Source organism: Centrocercus urophasianus, unplaced genomic scaffold (genome assembly GCF_019232065.1).
Source record: "Centrocercus urophasianus isolate 14NV4802_14NV808 unplaced genomic scaffold, USGS_Curo_1.0 seq_11, whole genome shotgun sequence".
Taxonomy (NCBI): domain Eukaryota; kingdom Metazoa; phylum Chordata; class Aves; order Galliformes; family Phasianidae; genus Centrocercus; species Centrocercus urophasianus.
In genome coordinates this window covers 12,620,852-12,639,373 of record NW_024884253.1, presented here as the reverse complement: position 1 = coordinate 12,639,373, position 18,522 = coordinate 12,620,852, and the positions used below count along the sequence as shown (strand labels likewise).

The 18,522-nt window shown below is 44.5% G+C and overlaps 1 protein-coding gene across 4 annotated transcripts in view; it reads right to left on the bottom strand.

The window, feature by feature from the left end:
* Nucleotides 1–18,036, bottom strand: part of SAMD12 (sterile alpha motif domain containing 12) — a 178,192-nt gene extending 160,156 nt beyond the window's left edge. For all 4 annotated transcript variants that reach the window (XR_006172120.1, XM_042839743.1, XM_042839745.1 and 1 more), the window contains exons 1-2: nt 17,964–18,036; nt 1,172–1,347 (exon numbers count right to left, since the gene is read on the bottom strand). Coding sequence is in view for 3 of the 4 variants with exons in the window: in XM_042839743.1 (XP_042695677.1) it covers nt 1,172–1,347; nt 17,964–17,976 (189 nt within the window). In the remaining variant the exon portion in view is untranslated. The remainder of the gene's footprint in view (nt 1–1,171; nt 1,348–17,963) is intronic.
* Between the last annotated feature and the right edge of the window lie 486 nt (nt 18,037–18,522).

The following is an 18,522-nucleotide window of genomic DNA, read 5'->3' as shown; positions in this document are numbered from 1 at the left end:
CTATGAGCCTGTTCTCAGCTGGAAGCCCTGTTGTGTCATTAAGCTTGTTCATGTTCAAGCTTTTAAGATCTCCTCCAAGTTAAACATATCTGAGTCTTCAACACTGGGTAGATTTGCATCTGATGAGGTTGAAACAGGGCAGCCAAGCTTGCCTTTATCTGCAAAAGGCTGGGTAAGTGCATTGTAGCTGAACTTTGTCCCAAAGGCCATGCAAAATTTGGTGATCTTTACACCATATAAATGATTCGAGTCAACACAGCACAAACATGTTTGCCAGGGGCTCAAAAGAGATCAGTAGCTTGCTTGGTAACTGGCCACAAAACAGACTACAAAAAGCAGTGATATTCATAGAATGTTGAATAATCTGAGTTGGGAAGGACCTACAAGGATTGAGTCCAATGGGAGATTTTGCTCTATTCTAGCTCAACCTGGATCTAGCTCAGTGACAAAGACAGAATGAAATGAGTTTAAGCTGTACTCATAACTAGACATTTTAGATAAATATCATACTGTAGAATTCATATCAAGCCTTTATTGTTGAGGGTAATGCTCAAAACATTTAACATTGTAGTTACTTTTTAGAATAAAACATCACAATTGTATACATATTTGTAAGACTTGCTGTGCTGATGTCAGTAGGGAATACTCTTTTTTTGTTCAATCACTGAATTGTTACTGTACCTAACTTTTAAAAAGCCTTTAAAAAAAAAAAAAAAAAAAAAAAAACCCTGAATATTTTATTCACTCTACTAACTTTCAAAGATACAGTTAAAAAAAAGAAAAAAGGAAAAAAAAAAAGATTTTCCATTCTGCAGAAACCTTTCTCCCTCCTCACAAAACCTGGTTTTAGGCCCTGCAAGGTCAAAGAAAACAACAGGGCTTTTAAAGGATCTCTCCCCTTTTCTTTTTTTCTTCAAATATTCCTTTATATATTTTAAATTAGTACAATATATCTAATGTGATAGATTGTTGTCCTATACCCAAAGTGTCAGAGTGCACACATTCACCTGCACTTCAAACAAGAAACAGCAGAATTGGAAGCACATTCTTCCTTATACTTATTTTTGTACACCTTCAATAAAATGATAAATGCTTTTTAAGCAGTTAGGACTTCAAAATGCATGGATTATTAAAGACTAATTAAAATACATAAGGATCCAGTCCTACCTACCTTAGATATTTCTGGCTCCACTTGCCTCTTGGGTGTCTCTTTTGATTCAGGTCCTCTTGGAGCACTGCTGTTCTTGGCAGCGGGGGATTCAGCTCCCTCACCTTCAAGTTGCAGATTAATACCTTCAGTGGGGACAGGATGATCAATACCATTTGGATTCAGATTGCAATGGATAGCTGGGAAAAAATACGACAAGGAAAACACTGCTTAGGAAAGAAGAATCCAAACGTTGCAAACAGTTACCACTAAGTACTGGGAAATGCCATATGGGAACAGAGTTATGTCAAACAACAGCAAAAGATCTGTCTGTAGCTTGACACAGATCCAGGGTGAGATATTTGAGGAAGAAAATGAAGGGAATGTAGCACTATACAAGCCTATTTTATGCAGGCCTCTGTGTCACACTATACCCTGCTGGCGCTGCTGCAGGGTCTGAGACTCTCAACTTACAGCTTTTACTAGTGTAGGACAATATATTGCCTGTATTTAGCTTTCAGCCATACCTTTTTCCTCTTTTCTAGGCAAGTAAGTTAAAGTTTCTCTATTACATTTTCTGTTAACTGCAACATTCATGGTTCCAAACAATGAGGGTCAAGTAAGCAGTGCACAGCAAGTCAGAAAGTCGGTCTCTGCATAGAGTAATGACTTAGCCAGCTGATTATCTCCCCTTCAGCACTTTGTACTGCTGCAAATCACCATCTACACCATCCTAACAAGCACGAGGGATGCACTTTCTAGGAGCATATAATGAGGTGTGGACTAACGACATCAGGATAAGGAAAGCAGCCAGAGGAAATGAAAAAAATAAAAATAAAAAAAACAACAAATGAGCACAAACCATACCATAAAAATGCACTTTTAGAACTACCACAGTAGCTTAACTGTTTTCTGCCTAAAATTTCGCAGTTCCAGCACTCACATAGAGAGCAGCCTTAACAACTTGCTTGGCACATGCAGAGATTTTAAGATGTATAGATCCTAGGGCAACTTCTCCTTCATGCAAGCATCAGATTGCTGTATTTCTATTCTGTATTTCTGTGCACTGTTCCTAGCACAGCTGGTAATTAATAGCCCAAACTTCCCCTGCAATAGAAGAGCTTTGCTCACACAGATCAAATAGAAACTCAAAAAAACAATGTAAAGCCAAAATAAAAGCTGCCCTTTCACTCTTGCTTGGCTTAGGTGTAAAGGGTGGAGAGCAGGGGAAGGAATGAGAGCTGCCAGCTCTGGCAGCTATGCATGTGATCAGCCCCAAAAGCCTCCTGTAGAAAACAGGCTCCAGCAGCCTCAGAATGGGTAAAGGGCCCTTCAGCTACAGCACCTTTTGAACATCCATTACTCCAATTCCAGAGTCTTAATTGAAAGCACTAAATAATAGAAATTCCTTGGTGTAGAATTAAAGGAAACCCAAAGGGTCAAAAATTTGCCTTTTTTCTCTGGGCTTTTCAGAAACGGCCACATATTTGTAAACAGTGAAAGATTTGTATAGGGACCACAATAACTACATCTGTAAGATAAGGATCAAAATATCTCCTACCTTCAAGTCAAGGAAACAGCTCAGGGTTGCATGGTTAGATTGTGGTTGGACTTGATAATCTTTAAGATCTTTTCCAACCTGAGCAAGTCTATGATTCTATAATTCTATGAAGGGTAATTCATTAATGACAGTGAGTGGTAGAAAGCAGTAAAGAACTGTAATGTTTTATTACAAATTGCAGTCATTATTTCTAAAAGAGAAAAAAAAAAATCTGTCACTGGCCAATAGAAAACCAGTAAATTACAGTGGAACTAAATTCCACTCTTACTGTGAGTGACTGTAAGGGAACCTAAAAGCATGGAAAGGAAGAAGGATGTGCAGCTGTCATTTGTTCATACCTGCCATCATTCCCTATCATTCCAGCAGGCCAGGCATTTGCAGTTTCTTTATAGAGCTGTTACAACGCCCAAGTTTCCCAAGCCAACTCTAAGTTGGCTCTTCCCTAATTCTAGCTAGAGCTCTTTCATTTGAAACTCTCTCTTCTCTCATTCAGTCCAGTGCTGAAGGCAAAGCCAAAGCAAGTCTCCTCATTCTGGCCTTGCCTCTCATCAGTGAGGAAGGAGAACAGATGACTGCCCTCAAGTCACTCCTTTCTTCCCACAGCTTTTCTCAGCCACACCACTGAGTCATACCAAAATATCAACACTCAAAACTCAACAACCTTAGTAGAAGCATTTCCTAACTTTTGAGTCTTGTATTTCTGGACACATGCCATACTAACCCCTTCCCAGATTTTGCTTTTATCGTTGGTTACAGGACTACAATGGAGCTAAACTTGATAACAGCTGCTTGATTTTTCCCTTGCAGAACCTCTTTCTGTGTCAGGAAAAAAAAAAAAAAAAAAAATTCCTTTTATATTCTGCAGTGAAGCTGACAGGCTTCACTTGCTCTGGCTGCACAGCCCTTATGGGGAGGTATCATGAACCTGCCCAGCTGCTCTTCAGCAATTTTAAGTTCCCAAGGGAGGTTTCAAGAAGATCCCTTGTGGCTTACAATTATATTACTGTGTGTCTACAGATACCAAAAAATTCCCTCTCTCCTAGACCACACTCACCTGCAATTATTTTTTTCTAGAGCATGTTTGCTTACCTGAAAGGAAAAAGTAATTACCACAGAAAATATAGACATGAGCCATCAAGACAGGTTTTTCCACAGCCCAACGTATATGGAAGCAGTTCTGTTAGCAGTCAGATTTCAGACCACAGTTCCCAACCTTCACCAAAACTAAGAGGTATTATAACCACCCTGTAGAAGAGCAGGGGCTAGAAGCTAGATATGGAAGACACTCGGTAAGGAACTGCATCCATAAAATAACCAAACTGTCTTCTGCAAGAATCTTGCCCAGCTGAATACGAGGACTTCTATATCTTTGGAACACCTCAACAGCACCCACAAACACACAGCATCCATCTGTCAGCCCCCTTTCTCACCACTGAGAAATCACGAAGCACAGCAGGCTTTCACTCCAGCTGGAAGATCACTCCAGCAGCAAGCTTTCTGTGAACTGCTCATCCCTTCCCAGTGGGCTCTGGACGATACACACTGGGGAGGAAGGTGGGATGAACTAGAAAGCCTTCTAGGTTACAGCACCGATTCACTGTGATTACAGGGAACAAATGATCCAGATTTTTGATAACATGGTATCATCACCTGGATGGCTTAAGAAATACATGAATCAGGCGGCAAGGTGCTGCTTGACTCTTAGCTTGTTATTCTTTCAGGAGTAACAAATGTTTGTGCTGTTACAGCAATGCTTTATATTGTGCTCCTTCAGGATACAGGAGGAAAAAATAAATCGGAGAGGCTGCTGGCAAATACATACACCCCCATTATCTTTTTACTGAAAAGAGTTGATTGTTTAAAAGCAGCATGGACTGCCTCAGACAAGATTTGTTTCCTAGCTACTGATATCAGGTTGGGAGAAAACGATAACTCTTTTCTTTTCTTTTCTTTTGCAGGGGGAGAAGGAAAGAGCTCATCTCTTTCTTCCTTTCTTTCCCCTCATTGCAGCCTTGGCTTACCTCTAAGCCTAGGCTGGCTGCATTCCTTCAGGAGGGCACAGCAGAGCCTCAGCACAGGGAGAAGGCCAACACAAAAGGAACAACTGCGTAAGTGAGAATAAGCATCATTCCAGTCAGTTGGCAAAGCTAATATCTCTTTGTCATGAGCCACTGACAGGTAGTCAGCTCAATTGAGCCTTTTCCAGCATAAACTCCAACTCTCAGCTACGCAGAAGGGAAGTTGCTTGCATTGTCTTATTCCTGTTACTGCATAGAAATTCCATATATCCAGCTCTACAGCAAGCAGAGGTAGAACTTTTCTCTTTAAATGTGCAGTACAAATCATAATTGCTCTTTTAAGACTTGTTAAAAGCAGGGAAAAGGTCAAGGCTTGATCAGTAAAAACATGCCCTCTACTTAAACTAGCATCTGATATGATTTCAGCTAGATAAGGCCAGCTCTAAACATCAAGATTGGCTATACAGAGGTACAAGAGGGCTGACAGCTATGAGGCTTGACTTGTAGGACTGAACTGAGCAGCTCTTACAGAGATCTCAATTCATTAACTTTATCACAACTGAACTTCTCTCATCTCAGCTGACTCTTGTTAATTGTAAAGCTCATCTCTTCTGGGAATTAACATTCATCTGAAAAAAAAAAAAGATTCTCTTTAAATAAAGACAAAGGAATTTCTTGCTAAAACGCTTCTTCAGACTCTTACCTGTCCTCCTCCTGGTCTTGGCTAATGTTAGATCATCCCACCTACCGCATTCAGGTCACTTCCCCATGCCACTGCCTTGACAATAACCTTACAGTCTCAGAACTTCCCTCTGATGGATCGAACCCACTTCAGCACTCCCAGATAACAAAAGTCTACAGAGACTTCTACTTCCACATCCACTATGAGCCTAACACTGCATCAGCAGTATCATCATGTTTTGAAGTAGAACATCTTCCAGTATTCTTCCATACATCATCCATATGTTTCAGAAATACAATTCATCATCCAGTTTCAAGTCACTGAAGCTCTCCTTTCCCCTTATGCCCACCAGTTAGCCCTGTTCTGAAAACCCCATCTAACAGCTAATCAGGTTTCCCAACAATTATTATTTCATGTGGATTGAAAGCTTTCTGTGGTGGGAACTATACTATTGAGGAGAAAGACTGGGTGTTCTGTGCAGCCCAGCAACAGGCACATGATGAATGGCGTTGGCATACAATGACACGGATCTACAGATAACATTTAGAAAAAAACTGCCTATTATTTAAAACAAAGGTACTTAAGTGCTCTTGTAAGCCTAGCTCAATAGCAGAGCTGAATCTACAGGAAAATAGCCTTTTTTCCAATAACTTTGAAGGAAAGACTGCTTAGATCTGCCAAGTTATGAGAAGCAGAAACTGTGAGATAACAGCAGATTGGGCACCCAAAAATGAGGAAATGACCACATCTGCCCCCCCAAAAAACTACGAAAGGAAATGAATAAATCCAACACTGTTTTCTCACACACTAGAACACAAACCCAAGTCCTTTCTGTGCAGACAGAGCAGGCAAATTCATTGCCCTAAAGAAGCTGCTACATGAGCAGAGCTCTGCACCCACACAGAGCCCTCAGTGCATGCATACGCAGCTCTAAGAGAGCTTGCAGGGCACTGTGAACGCTCTGCTTCCCAAGCTGCCTTCCTCCCATACATGTTTGCCTCACAGATGGCAAGCAGCCAAGAAACAGCTTGTGTGAGCGCGCCTGATGGTACAGGAAAGTCACCAAGAGCCACAGCAAGCTACAGGCATCTGGGAGGAGGCCCTCCCTTTCACTTGAGGATACTCTGTAAACCTTGTCTTGCGAAAGCCTGAAGGCTCTCTTCAAAAGACAGCCTTGATACACCCAGCTTTGTGCAGGGCCAGATGGGAAGTCTCAATCTCTCCATCTGTGAGCTCCAGGCTTATATGATCAAATCTACCATCAGCCGCTACGTCTGCGTGCTCCACTGCCTCCTGTGTCAAACGTGTCTGAACTACCTGTTTCAGTGGGAATACTGCTGGTTGCTTAAAATTTTAAGCAGATCAATTAAGACTACATTAAAGTAGATTTGGCAAGAGCTCGAGTTACATGCAATAACAATTGCTCTATTCTGAAAAGTGATTGAGTAAAAATAGCATCTTCTTACTCATCTGCCGTGTTCTGCATGCATCACAGTCATGTGCTAGCTTTTTCTCTTTTGAGGCAAAAAGCAGGCACAGGAGAGACCCATCCAACCTCTAAATTCTTAGAAAACTTTCAAACATCAAATACTTACAAATATGCAAGTTTTCTTTTATGTACTCATGCCACAGCTTGGCTGCACAATGCTAGGAGGTAAGTCCATACAAGCCACCTACCATTCCCATCATAAAATGCCATTACCTTAGGAAAGGGCAGAAGTTAGTCCATACAGATGGAACGTGAACAAACTCAGGTCAGACACAGCAAGGACTCTGTACCCCAGCATCAGAGTCACAAAGACTGAACAGCTCTTTCCAGAAGAGAGCATCCAGCAAGACCCTGAGGACAGCAGCTCTCACTCTACTCAACCTTTCCATTTTTGCTTGGTCCTTCACCAAAAACAAGAGCTCCAACCATGCAACATTCTGCAGTCAGCTCTTCAGTTAGGCAGCTGTATACTTCTGAGCGTTGCATTTCCCCAGAGTTCTGGCTTGGTATCAGTCACAAACCACTCTAACTGGGTCGGTCAGCTGCAGAGAGACATTCACATAGAAAACAGATTTCCAGATGGTGACTGATGCTCAAATTGACCAAATAAGCCAGAAGGATCTGCATCTCCTCCCAAATTTCTGGATGCTAGGATCATCCGCCTTCTGAATCAGCTTCTAGTTTTGAGAAACTAACTTTCACCCATAGGAATTATTTATCCATACATCCAGCTAATGTAAACTAGCACAATTCCGTCAACCCATTAGTTTGGACCAGCTGAAGCTGTAACCTAAGTCTCATATAAATGCAACCTGCTACTTATGTTGGTACCTAGTAAACAGTGTAGGCAACCCACTGACAAACTGCCTTCAAGATCTCAGTTGCTCTGATCTGCCTAGCTAGTAGCCAGCACATCAGTAGTAGCCACATAGAACCAAGAAGCCCAAGTCATTCAGGATCTTTTTTTCAACTTCAATACAGGCAATGTGGGTTCACCAGAAAACTCTTTGAAGGCTGAAGTCCCAAAGGATTTTGTTAAAGTACCACGGGCGCGTAGCCATCTGCATCTGTTGGTCAGCAGCAAAAATCAGCATTAAGCAGCTACAAATAGGCTGTGCCAGGGCTGAGCTGTGGGGAGTTTTGCAAAGTGCCACTACTGATGAGTTGCACCAGGAGGTTTGGGTTCAAAGCTCAGACATGGACAGCTAGACAAAGTGTAAAGCAACTGCAACTGTGGATTTACTCCATGGTATCAAGCCAAGCACCACTACACACCATTCCTTCCCAAACCACACTCCACATGCTCCTGCATTTTTGACAACTTTCCTACTGGAAACTACCTGTTCATCTTTTATATGGCAGCATCCACTTTCCATTTCTTATTCCATAGGTTTTAGCAATGCTACTAAACAAAGATGTTTCTGTTCCACCTGCTCTTCAGGAGACAGCCTGCATACTGTCAGTACACCAGACAGGCCTTGGAGCCTCAGCAATGCAAGTTCTGCCTTTTGTAACAGCAACACGATTGTGTGATGAAAAGCAGAGACAACGACTGAGCAGCCAAATTATTTCTGAAGCATTTTCTCATTCTATTTTAATAAGCATACAATTGGTGCAAGCTGCTCTTGAATTCACACTAGCAACAGTGGCTCACTGAAAACCAGCCCAGTTCAGTGAATAAGACAGGTCTATCCCAGATCCAGCAAGGTTACAAAGAGGATAACACTGGCAAAGGGGACTGTTGAGAATGAATTACCCCAAAGCAAAATGGATCTTAGAGTAAAAATTAAAAAAGAAAGCAAGTAACACATACTGCATGTTTACAAAAACATATTTTGAACAACTGACTGCAAAACAGATTAACAATTACTTTCATTCCTTGTTAATAAGAAAACTTATGTCAGCATCTATAAAGTTTATCCTGAAAAGTGAAACAACTCCTCTGGACATCTAGTAGGTCTGCAAGATGCACAGAGTTCCAGTCAAGGGCAGAGTTACAGGAGTGAGAGGCCTACGTACATTGAACACAAATCAATAGGCAGGTAGAGAGGAAGAACTACACGAATACCCTCAATGGAGAAAAAGCATCCACGAGACATCAACTGTTTGTCATCAGTTGACTGGTGACAACTCCAGAGGCAATACCACTGTTTGCTGCCTGCTGATGTCTTGACAGTGAACTTGGAGAGGAAGTGGATTGAAAACAAATGCTGTAGTTGGGTGAGAAAGTAGTCTTGAGTAGTTCTAGTATTCCTGGCAAGAATTTCTCTCGTAGCCACCAGATGAGTACCTTCTAAATATTTCTGCTTCACAGATTAGCTCCTCACAGTCTACCACAAACCAGGCCCGTGCAGCCTACTAAGCCCAGCTCAGATGCACATAAGTCAGTTCTACTGCATCAGAGGTGCCCCATCCCAGTCACACATCTCGGATCTCTGCCATTGCCCTGCTGCATCTAAGGAAAGCTGGTATTTGCTGAACACATGGAAATTCAGAGGTTGCTCTCAACCGCCGCTAAGTTCTTCAAGGTCATCCCATCCTCTGTACATTTAGTGAAACAGCCTAGAAACATCTTCTTTCCTTCCCCCAGTAAAATCCTTCACCTCCTACTGCTTACTGTACCACTGCATCCTACTCCCTCCAGTACCACAGCTGGTCCACATAGCAACAAACCATTAGATGAAAGCAGGAAATTATTTTGCCAGAGGGTGATCCAGGAGAAAGCTTCTATTTACACACGTTAAAATTCTTCTTTCTTTTCTTTTCTGAAACAGCATTATGAAAAGTCTGTTTCTTCCTTTTACTAGATTATTTGCAGAGAAGCAAATCAACTCAACTAAAATCCCCTCCCCCAAAAAGAAAAACACACCAAAACCACAGCAAACCCACAGAAACAGGGCACAGGAAAGCAAACGCACAGGGGAATGGAGATAAGTAGTGATATTAGTGTTTGTCTCAAGAATATTAAGCTGTCAAGGTTCCATGTTAGATGGAAATGGACAGGACTGCATTAAAGAAAGGCTACAGTCCACGCTGAATATCTTCCTCAAGCCCTATTCCTGTTCAGCCACATATTCCCCATAAGCATTCTCAATTGTGTAACTGAATGCAGAGGTGACTTCAGCACACACTCAGGCCTGCTGCGCATCTGCTTGCTTCCTGGAGCAGCACATATGCAAGGGAACTCTTGCTGTCCAGAGTCACGAATCTGCTCTTCAAAGCCAAGTTTAGTTGACGGATGGATGACGTCAGTGACAGCAGCTCCCTTACCATCCGCTTCGTAGCCCTGCTGCCACAGAATGCCTCTGGAGAGAGAACGAGGCCACTGTGCAGAGACAAGGGAACAATATTAGTGGCTCATGCCATAGGCAGGTAAGGGTAAGACCTATAGAGCAGATCTGCTTCAGGGTCCCCAAAGGTTTGTTGGACTGGACCATCTTCAGCTCACTTCAGCACTGCAGTACAGCAGCTTCCATCTCTACCTGCTATGGGGAAGCAGCATTTTCCAGGATGCCATTTCTACAGCTGCAGCTTAAATCTAGGCCCCACTCTATTTGTACCCCAGTCCCATTGGCCTGATATAGCAGACAGTTCTTCTTATGGTGCAGTATCAATTTTTATGTAGCTTCCTTTTCCCAATATACATCTTACATACTGCCATCTGTTCAGATTCTTGCAACACAGTGTCCAACTCCCCACCTCCTCCTGTCCTTCTGGGCTGCCCTGAACCAATCCTCCTCTTGGTTACTGTTCCTGTAGTGAGTTATTCTGAATGCACACAAGATGAGCTAGACTTTCAGACTTTCTCACAGAAGTGTTCAGGAAGGATCAGACAAAGTCTAGCTCTGTACGCTTAAGGGAATGATGCAAGAGCAGTGCATATGACTTCCCTTTTCTTTGGCAGGTTAAGAGCGGCCTAAGGTTGAAGGCTGCACCCAAGGCACTGTGTTAGAAGAGTTGGTTTTGTTTTTTGTTTTTTTGTTTTTTTAATTACTTTTATTCTTAAAAATCCAATGCCTTCATTGTTCTGCCTTGTAAATTAGTTCCTTTTCCACCTTCTCCAAACCATTCGTCAATGTCTAAGGGTTCTCTTCATGGCCATCTCGTTTTCAGGCTAAGGAATCAGACTCTTCCCTCAAAGCACACACCAGATCTCTCACCAGCTGAACGCTCTTTTATGCACTATTTCCAGTCTTTTTTGGGGTGCAGCAATCAATGCTGCACAGAGTATTCAAAATAGAAGAACAAGGTGCAATGATTAAAAAAAAAAAAAAAAAAAAAAAAAAAAAGTTTCTTGCTTTGTTTTGAGCTCTTCCTCATATTTCTATTTGCTATTTTGATGAACAACATGGTTACAGAAGACTTCAAGATTACTCAATTTTCTGGCCCTTCTCTCCATCTTTGCCTTTGGCACCTTTCAGAATTACATTCTCTGCGTGCTTTGAGCAAATAACTGAATGATGAGTTGTTCAACTGTTTATCTTCAAGATAAATACCTGTATCCAGTCAAAGGCAACAGCTTTCATGAGAAATAACTCACAATAGGATTGTTCAGACTAACCACCTCAGGATCTCTTTTTCACAGAAAAGGGAGTTCTTGCCTCAAAGACCATATCCTCTGAGCAAAAAGAGAGAACAGAAAGGTGGGACAGGGCATCCCTGACCTAGAAACTCAACATGCAGTGCACTGAGCAGCAGCCCTCTATCACCTCTGCAAGCTAGCTTCATCACTTCAGAAGTCCAATCGGCAAAACAGTAGCTCAAAGTTATCTCCAGACAGTTACATTCACACTCACTGGTAAGCCTTGGAAGATGTTTTTGATATAATCCTCTCTAATGTTATTAGCTGAAAAACCTGCACCAATCTGCAATTCTGACACCACCCAGCTACAGTGCCTTACCTACAGTGCTCTTCACTGCTGCCCTCCTTCCATAACCCTTGTTACCAAGCAGTCCTGCAAAGTCCAAGACAGAGGCTCTATACAGCTTGCCTTGGCCTCATATACTGAGGTAACTGAGGCACAACATGACACAACCTCCTTTATTTACTTACCTTACTTGGACATCTCAGGGGAAAAAAAAATACTTAAGAAAAATTCCATTTGATAAGTTCCATTTAAGCAATAAACATGGGCTATTACAGCGCCAGCTTTGTCAGTGCTTTCAAGTAATGTGTATCCGTCTTCAGTTACTAGCCTTTCTTTCTATTCTGGAGAAAGTGAGCTTTCAAAGCACCTTTCCTTCACTCATACATCATCATCACTACCACTAAATAAGTTTTATCCTTGTGTTGGGATTCCATTCATTGATATAAATTGGCTGTTTCAATGTAGTGTTCTCCTGAAGCTATGGAGTCTTCAAAACATATTAAAGGCTAAGAACTAACACTCATGGAATTGTATCTACATTAGTTGACCTGAAAGCACTTCTGAGTTCTCAGGTACACTCTTACACTACAATCAAATCTTATCCAAAGAAAACACAGCCAGGTACCAAGGCCAAACTATCTTGATTCCTGCCTAATACAGGTTTACTTCTGAAAGCAGGTAGAGGAAAATGACTACAAAACCTGCAATCATATCCACTTACCACTCAGTCTAAATACACCCAAAGAGACTTCAGCATAAAGCCATTTTCTGTCACCACAACTTAATTTGGGGGTACCCGATTGCCACAGAATGCACCTCCTGAACTTGTAGTCTCTCCCTGTACGAGGCCCAAGTAGAGTACCTGCTCAAAATGAGAACTTGCCGTCCAAAACAGACTTCTGGCTTTAGATTGCTACAGTATACCTCTGGAAAGGGATTGTTAACTCTCTGTCTTTTTTAAGACAGATGCAATGAACTGTGATGAAGTTGACTTTGCAAAGGTAGCAACTCAGACAAGAAAGACCTAAGCAGTGGTTCAGTGCAGGGGAGCACTTGGCCACCAAGCTGTATGCATTCTGGGGTGAGAGCACAATAGGAACCCCTGTCTTCTGAAGTTATGCTGTTGCTGAGTTAGATAGAAGGGATGTTACAAGCCAACAGCAAGGCTGCCAGGTGAAAAGGGCTGAGAGCACTGCTGTGTTCCAGTCTAGAACCTCTAAACTGCTGATGCACTGCTACAATAAATGGTCACTAAGTTACATAGAGAAACAGCACAAAGATGAAAAGCTGCAGTTCAGGTGTCCTGCTCGTCCTGTGCATCCCAGTCCTACCAATCTCCTCTGCTACACCTGTGGTCCTGTTGATCTCCTCTGTTGCAATCTGCAATCCAGATGGAGAGGCAGAGACACATATCAGCTCTGCCTCCAACTGGCAGCTCTTTCCAAGCCATATTTGAGTCCCTCAAGCTAAGGAGGGGTTAGAAACTATTACAGAAAACAAGAGCAATGGAGGAAAGCTATTTTTGAGTGACAGGGTCTGTGACTTACTTGCTCAGCAGGCAATTAAGTATGCTGAAAACCCATCTGTCAGATTAGATTCCGTGGAAACTTAGGTGTGCACACATCTAATCTGAGCCTAGATTGGGCCTAGGAATTAAGCAATGTTGAATAACTGAATACTTGTTGAGGCAGCTGAACTTTGGAGCACGCCCTAGAACAGCACCACAGGTCACTACACTAAAATTTGCTTCAAAGCTGTCTTTCTGATGGTTCTGAACTCACTTTAACATTCTCAGCAGAGTTGGTTTTGCAAGTTATGAGCTCACCATATCTCAAGTCTGTGAGGAAACACATAGCAGCACTTGGAAGGCCAACTGTGCTCTGGGCTGCACTAAAAAAGGGGTGGCCAGCAGGGAGAGGGAGGTGATCGTCCCCCTCTACTCGGCTCTTGTGAGGCCCCATCTGCAGTACTGCAACCAGACCTGGGGCATCCAGTGCAGGAAGGACGTGGAGCTCTTGGAGTGGGTCCAGAGGAGGGCACTGAGATGATCTGAGGAGTACCTCTCCTATGAGGAAAGGTTGAGGGAAGTGGGCTTGTTTAGCTTGAAGAAGAGAAGGCGCCAGGGAGACCTCATTGTGGCCTTCCAATACTTGAAGGGAGCGTATAAACAGGAAGAGGAACTGTTTACAAGGGTGGGTAGTGATAGGACAAGGGGGAATGGTTTTAAACTGAGATGAGAGGTTTAGGTTAGATATTAGGAGGAAGTTTTTCACACAGAGGATGGTGACGCACTGGTACAGGTTGTCCAAGGAGGCTGTGGATGCCCCATCCCTGGAGGCGTTCAGGGCCAGGCTGGATGTGGCTCCAGGCAGCCTGGTCTGCTGGTTGATGACCCTGCACACAGCAGGGGGGTTGAAACTGGATGATCATTGTGGTCCTTTTCAACCCAGGCCATTCTATGATTATCTGCTGGAGCTGACTAAGTCCCAAAGGCTCTCCACCCAGGTATGTCAAACTGCTAAAATTCAGGACTGGTTGGACAGAAGTTGGTCACAGGCTGCAGATAACTTCAGTCCTGCAGCAGTTAACCTTGACTCCATACCCCAGAACTGTCCCACATCCTGTGAGTCTCCAGTCTCCTTCAGGACCACATGGGAGCAAGGGCAGAGTCTGTCATTTTATGTCAGCAAGACACCACTTCTTAGTGAAAAATGTTCTTTGGTAGGCATATCCAAGTGTCAATAGCACGAGAAAAACCACAGTGCATTAGAGAATTTATTTTCTCATCAGCTTTCAGGAGGAGACTAGCAGTGAACAAATACCTATACTTTCTAAATCCCATGCACAGAAGACATTAGACTGAACTTCACTAAATGTTTAGTAGGAAACAATTCCCTAATATAATTAAGTTTTGTGTTGTCTTTTTTTTTTTTTTTTCTCTCATTTGCTGAGGAACCTTAAAGATACCACAGGTCAGAGCTGCAGGAGATGGGAAAGAACTGTGTGGGATTACCTGCAGGCATACATTATCGGTGGGTGCTGTCAGCCTCTTGCTTTTCTGTGCAATAAACATTGTGGGGGAAATCACCGTGTCTTTCTTCCCCTTTACCTCTGCTGCACAAGAGCAAAAAAAAAGTATTTCTGAGAACACTGTCGCAGGGATCAAAAGCCTTTTTCTACAGGCTCTGACCTAGTTCTTTCATTCTTACTAGAGGGAAAAAAACACTTAAAGGAACATTGTCAAAACTGTTCGGTTTAAAAATAGGCTTACCTTGGCAGTGCTCCCATCTAGATGGGCTCATACTAAGGAGCACAGGCTCCCTCCCCATGCAGACACCGATACATTCATCCACCCAAAGCACTGGTACACTGCAGCCCGAAGGACCACCCAGTCCACACATTCTCTTCTGAGACAAATACAGTGACCCACATTCAAACTCCATTTTGGCTGAATCCCTTTCAACCCCTGCTCAGGTATGTATATCACGTAACTGCCAAAGAACTCCAGAACCCTCCAGATTCCTACTTCATATTTGCAAATCTATCTCTGTCGACTATCCTGGTAAGAGATTTTCTTTAAGTTTTCTTTAAGTAAACCACTAGATATTTGTTGCCATAAGCAAACTCCAGTAGTTCATTCTAAGACAGCACTGAAAACAGTCAAATTTGAGAAAAACTTCAACAGGTTGTTAACACAAAATCAGATTCTTTCAAAGATTCTCCACAAACTAAACATCCCAAAGCGTTTTCATTTCAGCCACACAGAGCGTTCCTGAATTGAAAGGGGAAAAAAAAAAAAAAACAAAAACCTGTCCCTGGGTTCGTGGCTGCAGCTGAGGAATGGGCGTTTTCCCAGAACAACAGCAGGGGCAGAACTGGCCAGACAGCGGATGCTGGCTTCAGCAGGAACTGCCATGCTCCAGGACCTGAGGTTCTCTTGTGCCCCAGGGACCTAACCTTCTCTGCCAGTTGTGTGCCAGACATGAGTCCATACAAGAAGTGGGTTGGTCCAAGAGTGCAGAAGCCTTGTGGCACTAAAAATAAATAAAGACCCAGGAAGCCCAACCATGAAGGCTATGCAGCCTTACTTAAGCCAGGTTTTCAGGGTTTTCCTAATTCCCAAGCTTCTACAGCTGATGTACGGAAGGTTATGCCCTCAAGTTCCTAAGCAGCAAAGCAGGAAAACATTTTTCCCCCCAGCCAAAACAAACAAATCAACTGGAAAAAGAAACAAAACAGTTTGTGTTTCCTGACTCTAAGACACTTTGAGTTCAGTAAACTGGCATTTTTCTACAAAACTCTTCAAGTTTAAAGAATTCTACAGCAGCTTGACTTTTGATAGAGCACGATCCACATGCTGCATTGACAGGAGCCATTAGAGACAAGTAACCTCAGCCTCCCTAAGTTCCACATGTTACCTGCCAAGAGGCACAAGTTCATGGAAAGAGCACAGCCCACACCCATGAGCTTGATTGATACTGTGGAGCACACATTAAGATAAAAGCATGCTTTTAAGCACCTTCAACAAAGAAGCATGGTCCCAAGAGAAACCTAGGGATGAGAACTTAAATTTACATGAACTACATCCACAGAAAGTAGTCACAGCCACGTGGCTATCTATGCTGCAGAAGTAAGCGGTCATCTTGTTGTAGTGTGAGGGGAACAGAGTTGTACAGCAGTCCGAAGGCAAAACAATTGAGGGATGAAAATCAAAACGAGGGAAAAGCAGCACATACAGACAAGAAGGCATATTCTGAGAGCTCACAGCAGGGATGCATCTCAGAGAGAGGAAATGGGAAGAAAGGGTTAAAGAGGAAACAAATCCCAAATCATCTCAAGAGGAAGGAGAAGCACTGCTTCCCAAAGGTTTAGCAGAGCTTTTCTTCATTAATATTTACAAAGCTTTTAGAGCCTGAGATGGAAGGCACTGCAGATACGAGAGGAATTATTTCAGACCTGAAAAAATCTAGCAAACAGACTGATGAGGAGTTCAAGTGAATAAAGAAGGATGACATTAGAGAGTGCACTGAAATAGGGGTTGCTACTGGCATGTGAACCATCTGGTGCATGGCAGCCCATTTCATTTACTTACCCACCATCAGGCACGCATGCTCAGTTACATAGTTAAGTTTCTGCCACAGGATGAGAAACACTTTTACTCCAGATCATTACCTTCTTTTCGTCATTACAGATCATTATAACCAAATACACTAATCAATAAAGCACACTGAGCATGAAGAACCTGCATGTCTTAAAGAAAGGCTGAAAACTTACGATGGACAACTTCAGATGTACACAGACATCTATTGAGATACAGTGGTTTCGTTCACCTTGCTTAGAACTTGGTTTACAAGGATGTTACTGCCTTCAGCAGGCCCAAGTTTCAGCTTGACTCTCATTTGTGCTGCTCACTTCAGTACTTAAAAGACAGCTTCAGCATCGCTGTCACAATGTGGTATGCAGCCTCAGACAGAAGCACTGAAATCAGCCCACCTGAGAAAGGAGCTGCTCGGAATTGAGCACACCTCACCCCCAAAAAAGAATGACAGACCCCAGAGTATGCACAGGAAGAGCACAGGTGGCCGCTTCTCACACTCTAAACCTCTAGAACTGTCCTGCAGTCACGGAAGAAAGCAAGATGGGACCCGAAGCCAAGAATTCTCAATGCCTTGGGGAAAAACTGTGGGAAGCTGAGAAGCAGACAGCAGGAGGGGATTTGCCATGTTCCATCCACATCCCTCCTTTAACATCCCAAAAGGAGCAGGGCCACGCACCTAATGCCGCAGGAGCCGGCACCCAAGGGGTGACGCCGGCGGGCAGCACCCCTGGCAGGGCACCGCGCCAGGAGCCGGGCTCGGCACCGGGCTTCGGGAGGACCGGGGGGCGAAGGAAGCGGGGCACGCAGCCTCGGGGCTCCAGGCTCACGGCCTCAGGGCACGGCGGGAGGCGACGAGGGCCGGAGCTGCCGCGCAGAGAGGCGGAGGAGCTCCGCCGGGAGCGGCGGGCCCGGAGGGGAAGTTGCCGGGCTGCGGGCGCCGGGCCGGGCGGAGAGGCGAGGCAAGGCGGGCGGCAGAGCGGGGCCGGAGCTCCAGGGCCGCCACCTCGCCCCGCCGGCCCCGCCGCAGGTGAGCGCCCGGGGGAGGAGACGGGGGAGGGACCCCGAGGGGGGACGGCGAGCCGGGGACGCGGAGCCCTTACCTTCCACCGCCATCCTCCCGGCCTCGCATAGTGTGCCGGCCGCCGACACGGCGCTGCCCCGGCCGCCCCCCCGCCCGCGCGCGGGCTCGGCTCATCTGCGGCCGCCGCGATCAACCTGCGGCTCCCGCTGACAGCCGGGCGGGGCCGCTCCGCCCCGCAGCACGCCGGGAAACGTAGTCCGGGGCCTGCCCGCACACACGGCACCGGCGGCGCGCGGCCCAGGTGCCGCTCGGCCCGAGGCCTTTGAGGGGCGTCGGGTGTCTCCGCCCCGAGCGAGGGCCAGGCACCAGGAGTGCGGTGCTGGTTTGGCCTGGCAGGTGCCCAGCCTGAAGGTGCGAGGTGCTGCCCTGCGTCACGCTGCTCTCCCTGCCGCCCCTCTATCCTGTCCCACACCGACAGGTCGCCCAAAATCCTGGGGGAGGATAGCAGCGCGGTAACTGAGTCTTGCGCCAATCAAAGATCTTGCTACCATCTTTGTGATGTTTGCTGTCTGAAAAACAGCGCTGCATTTCTACCCTGTTTTAGTTTTGAGATATCAAAAATCTTGAAGATATTTCTC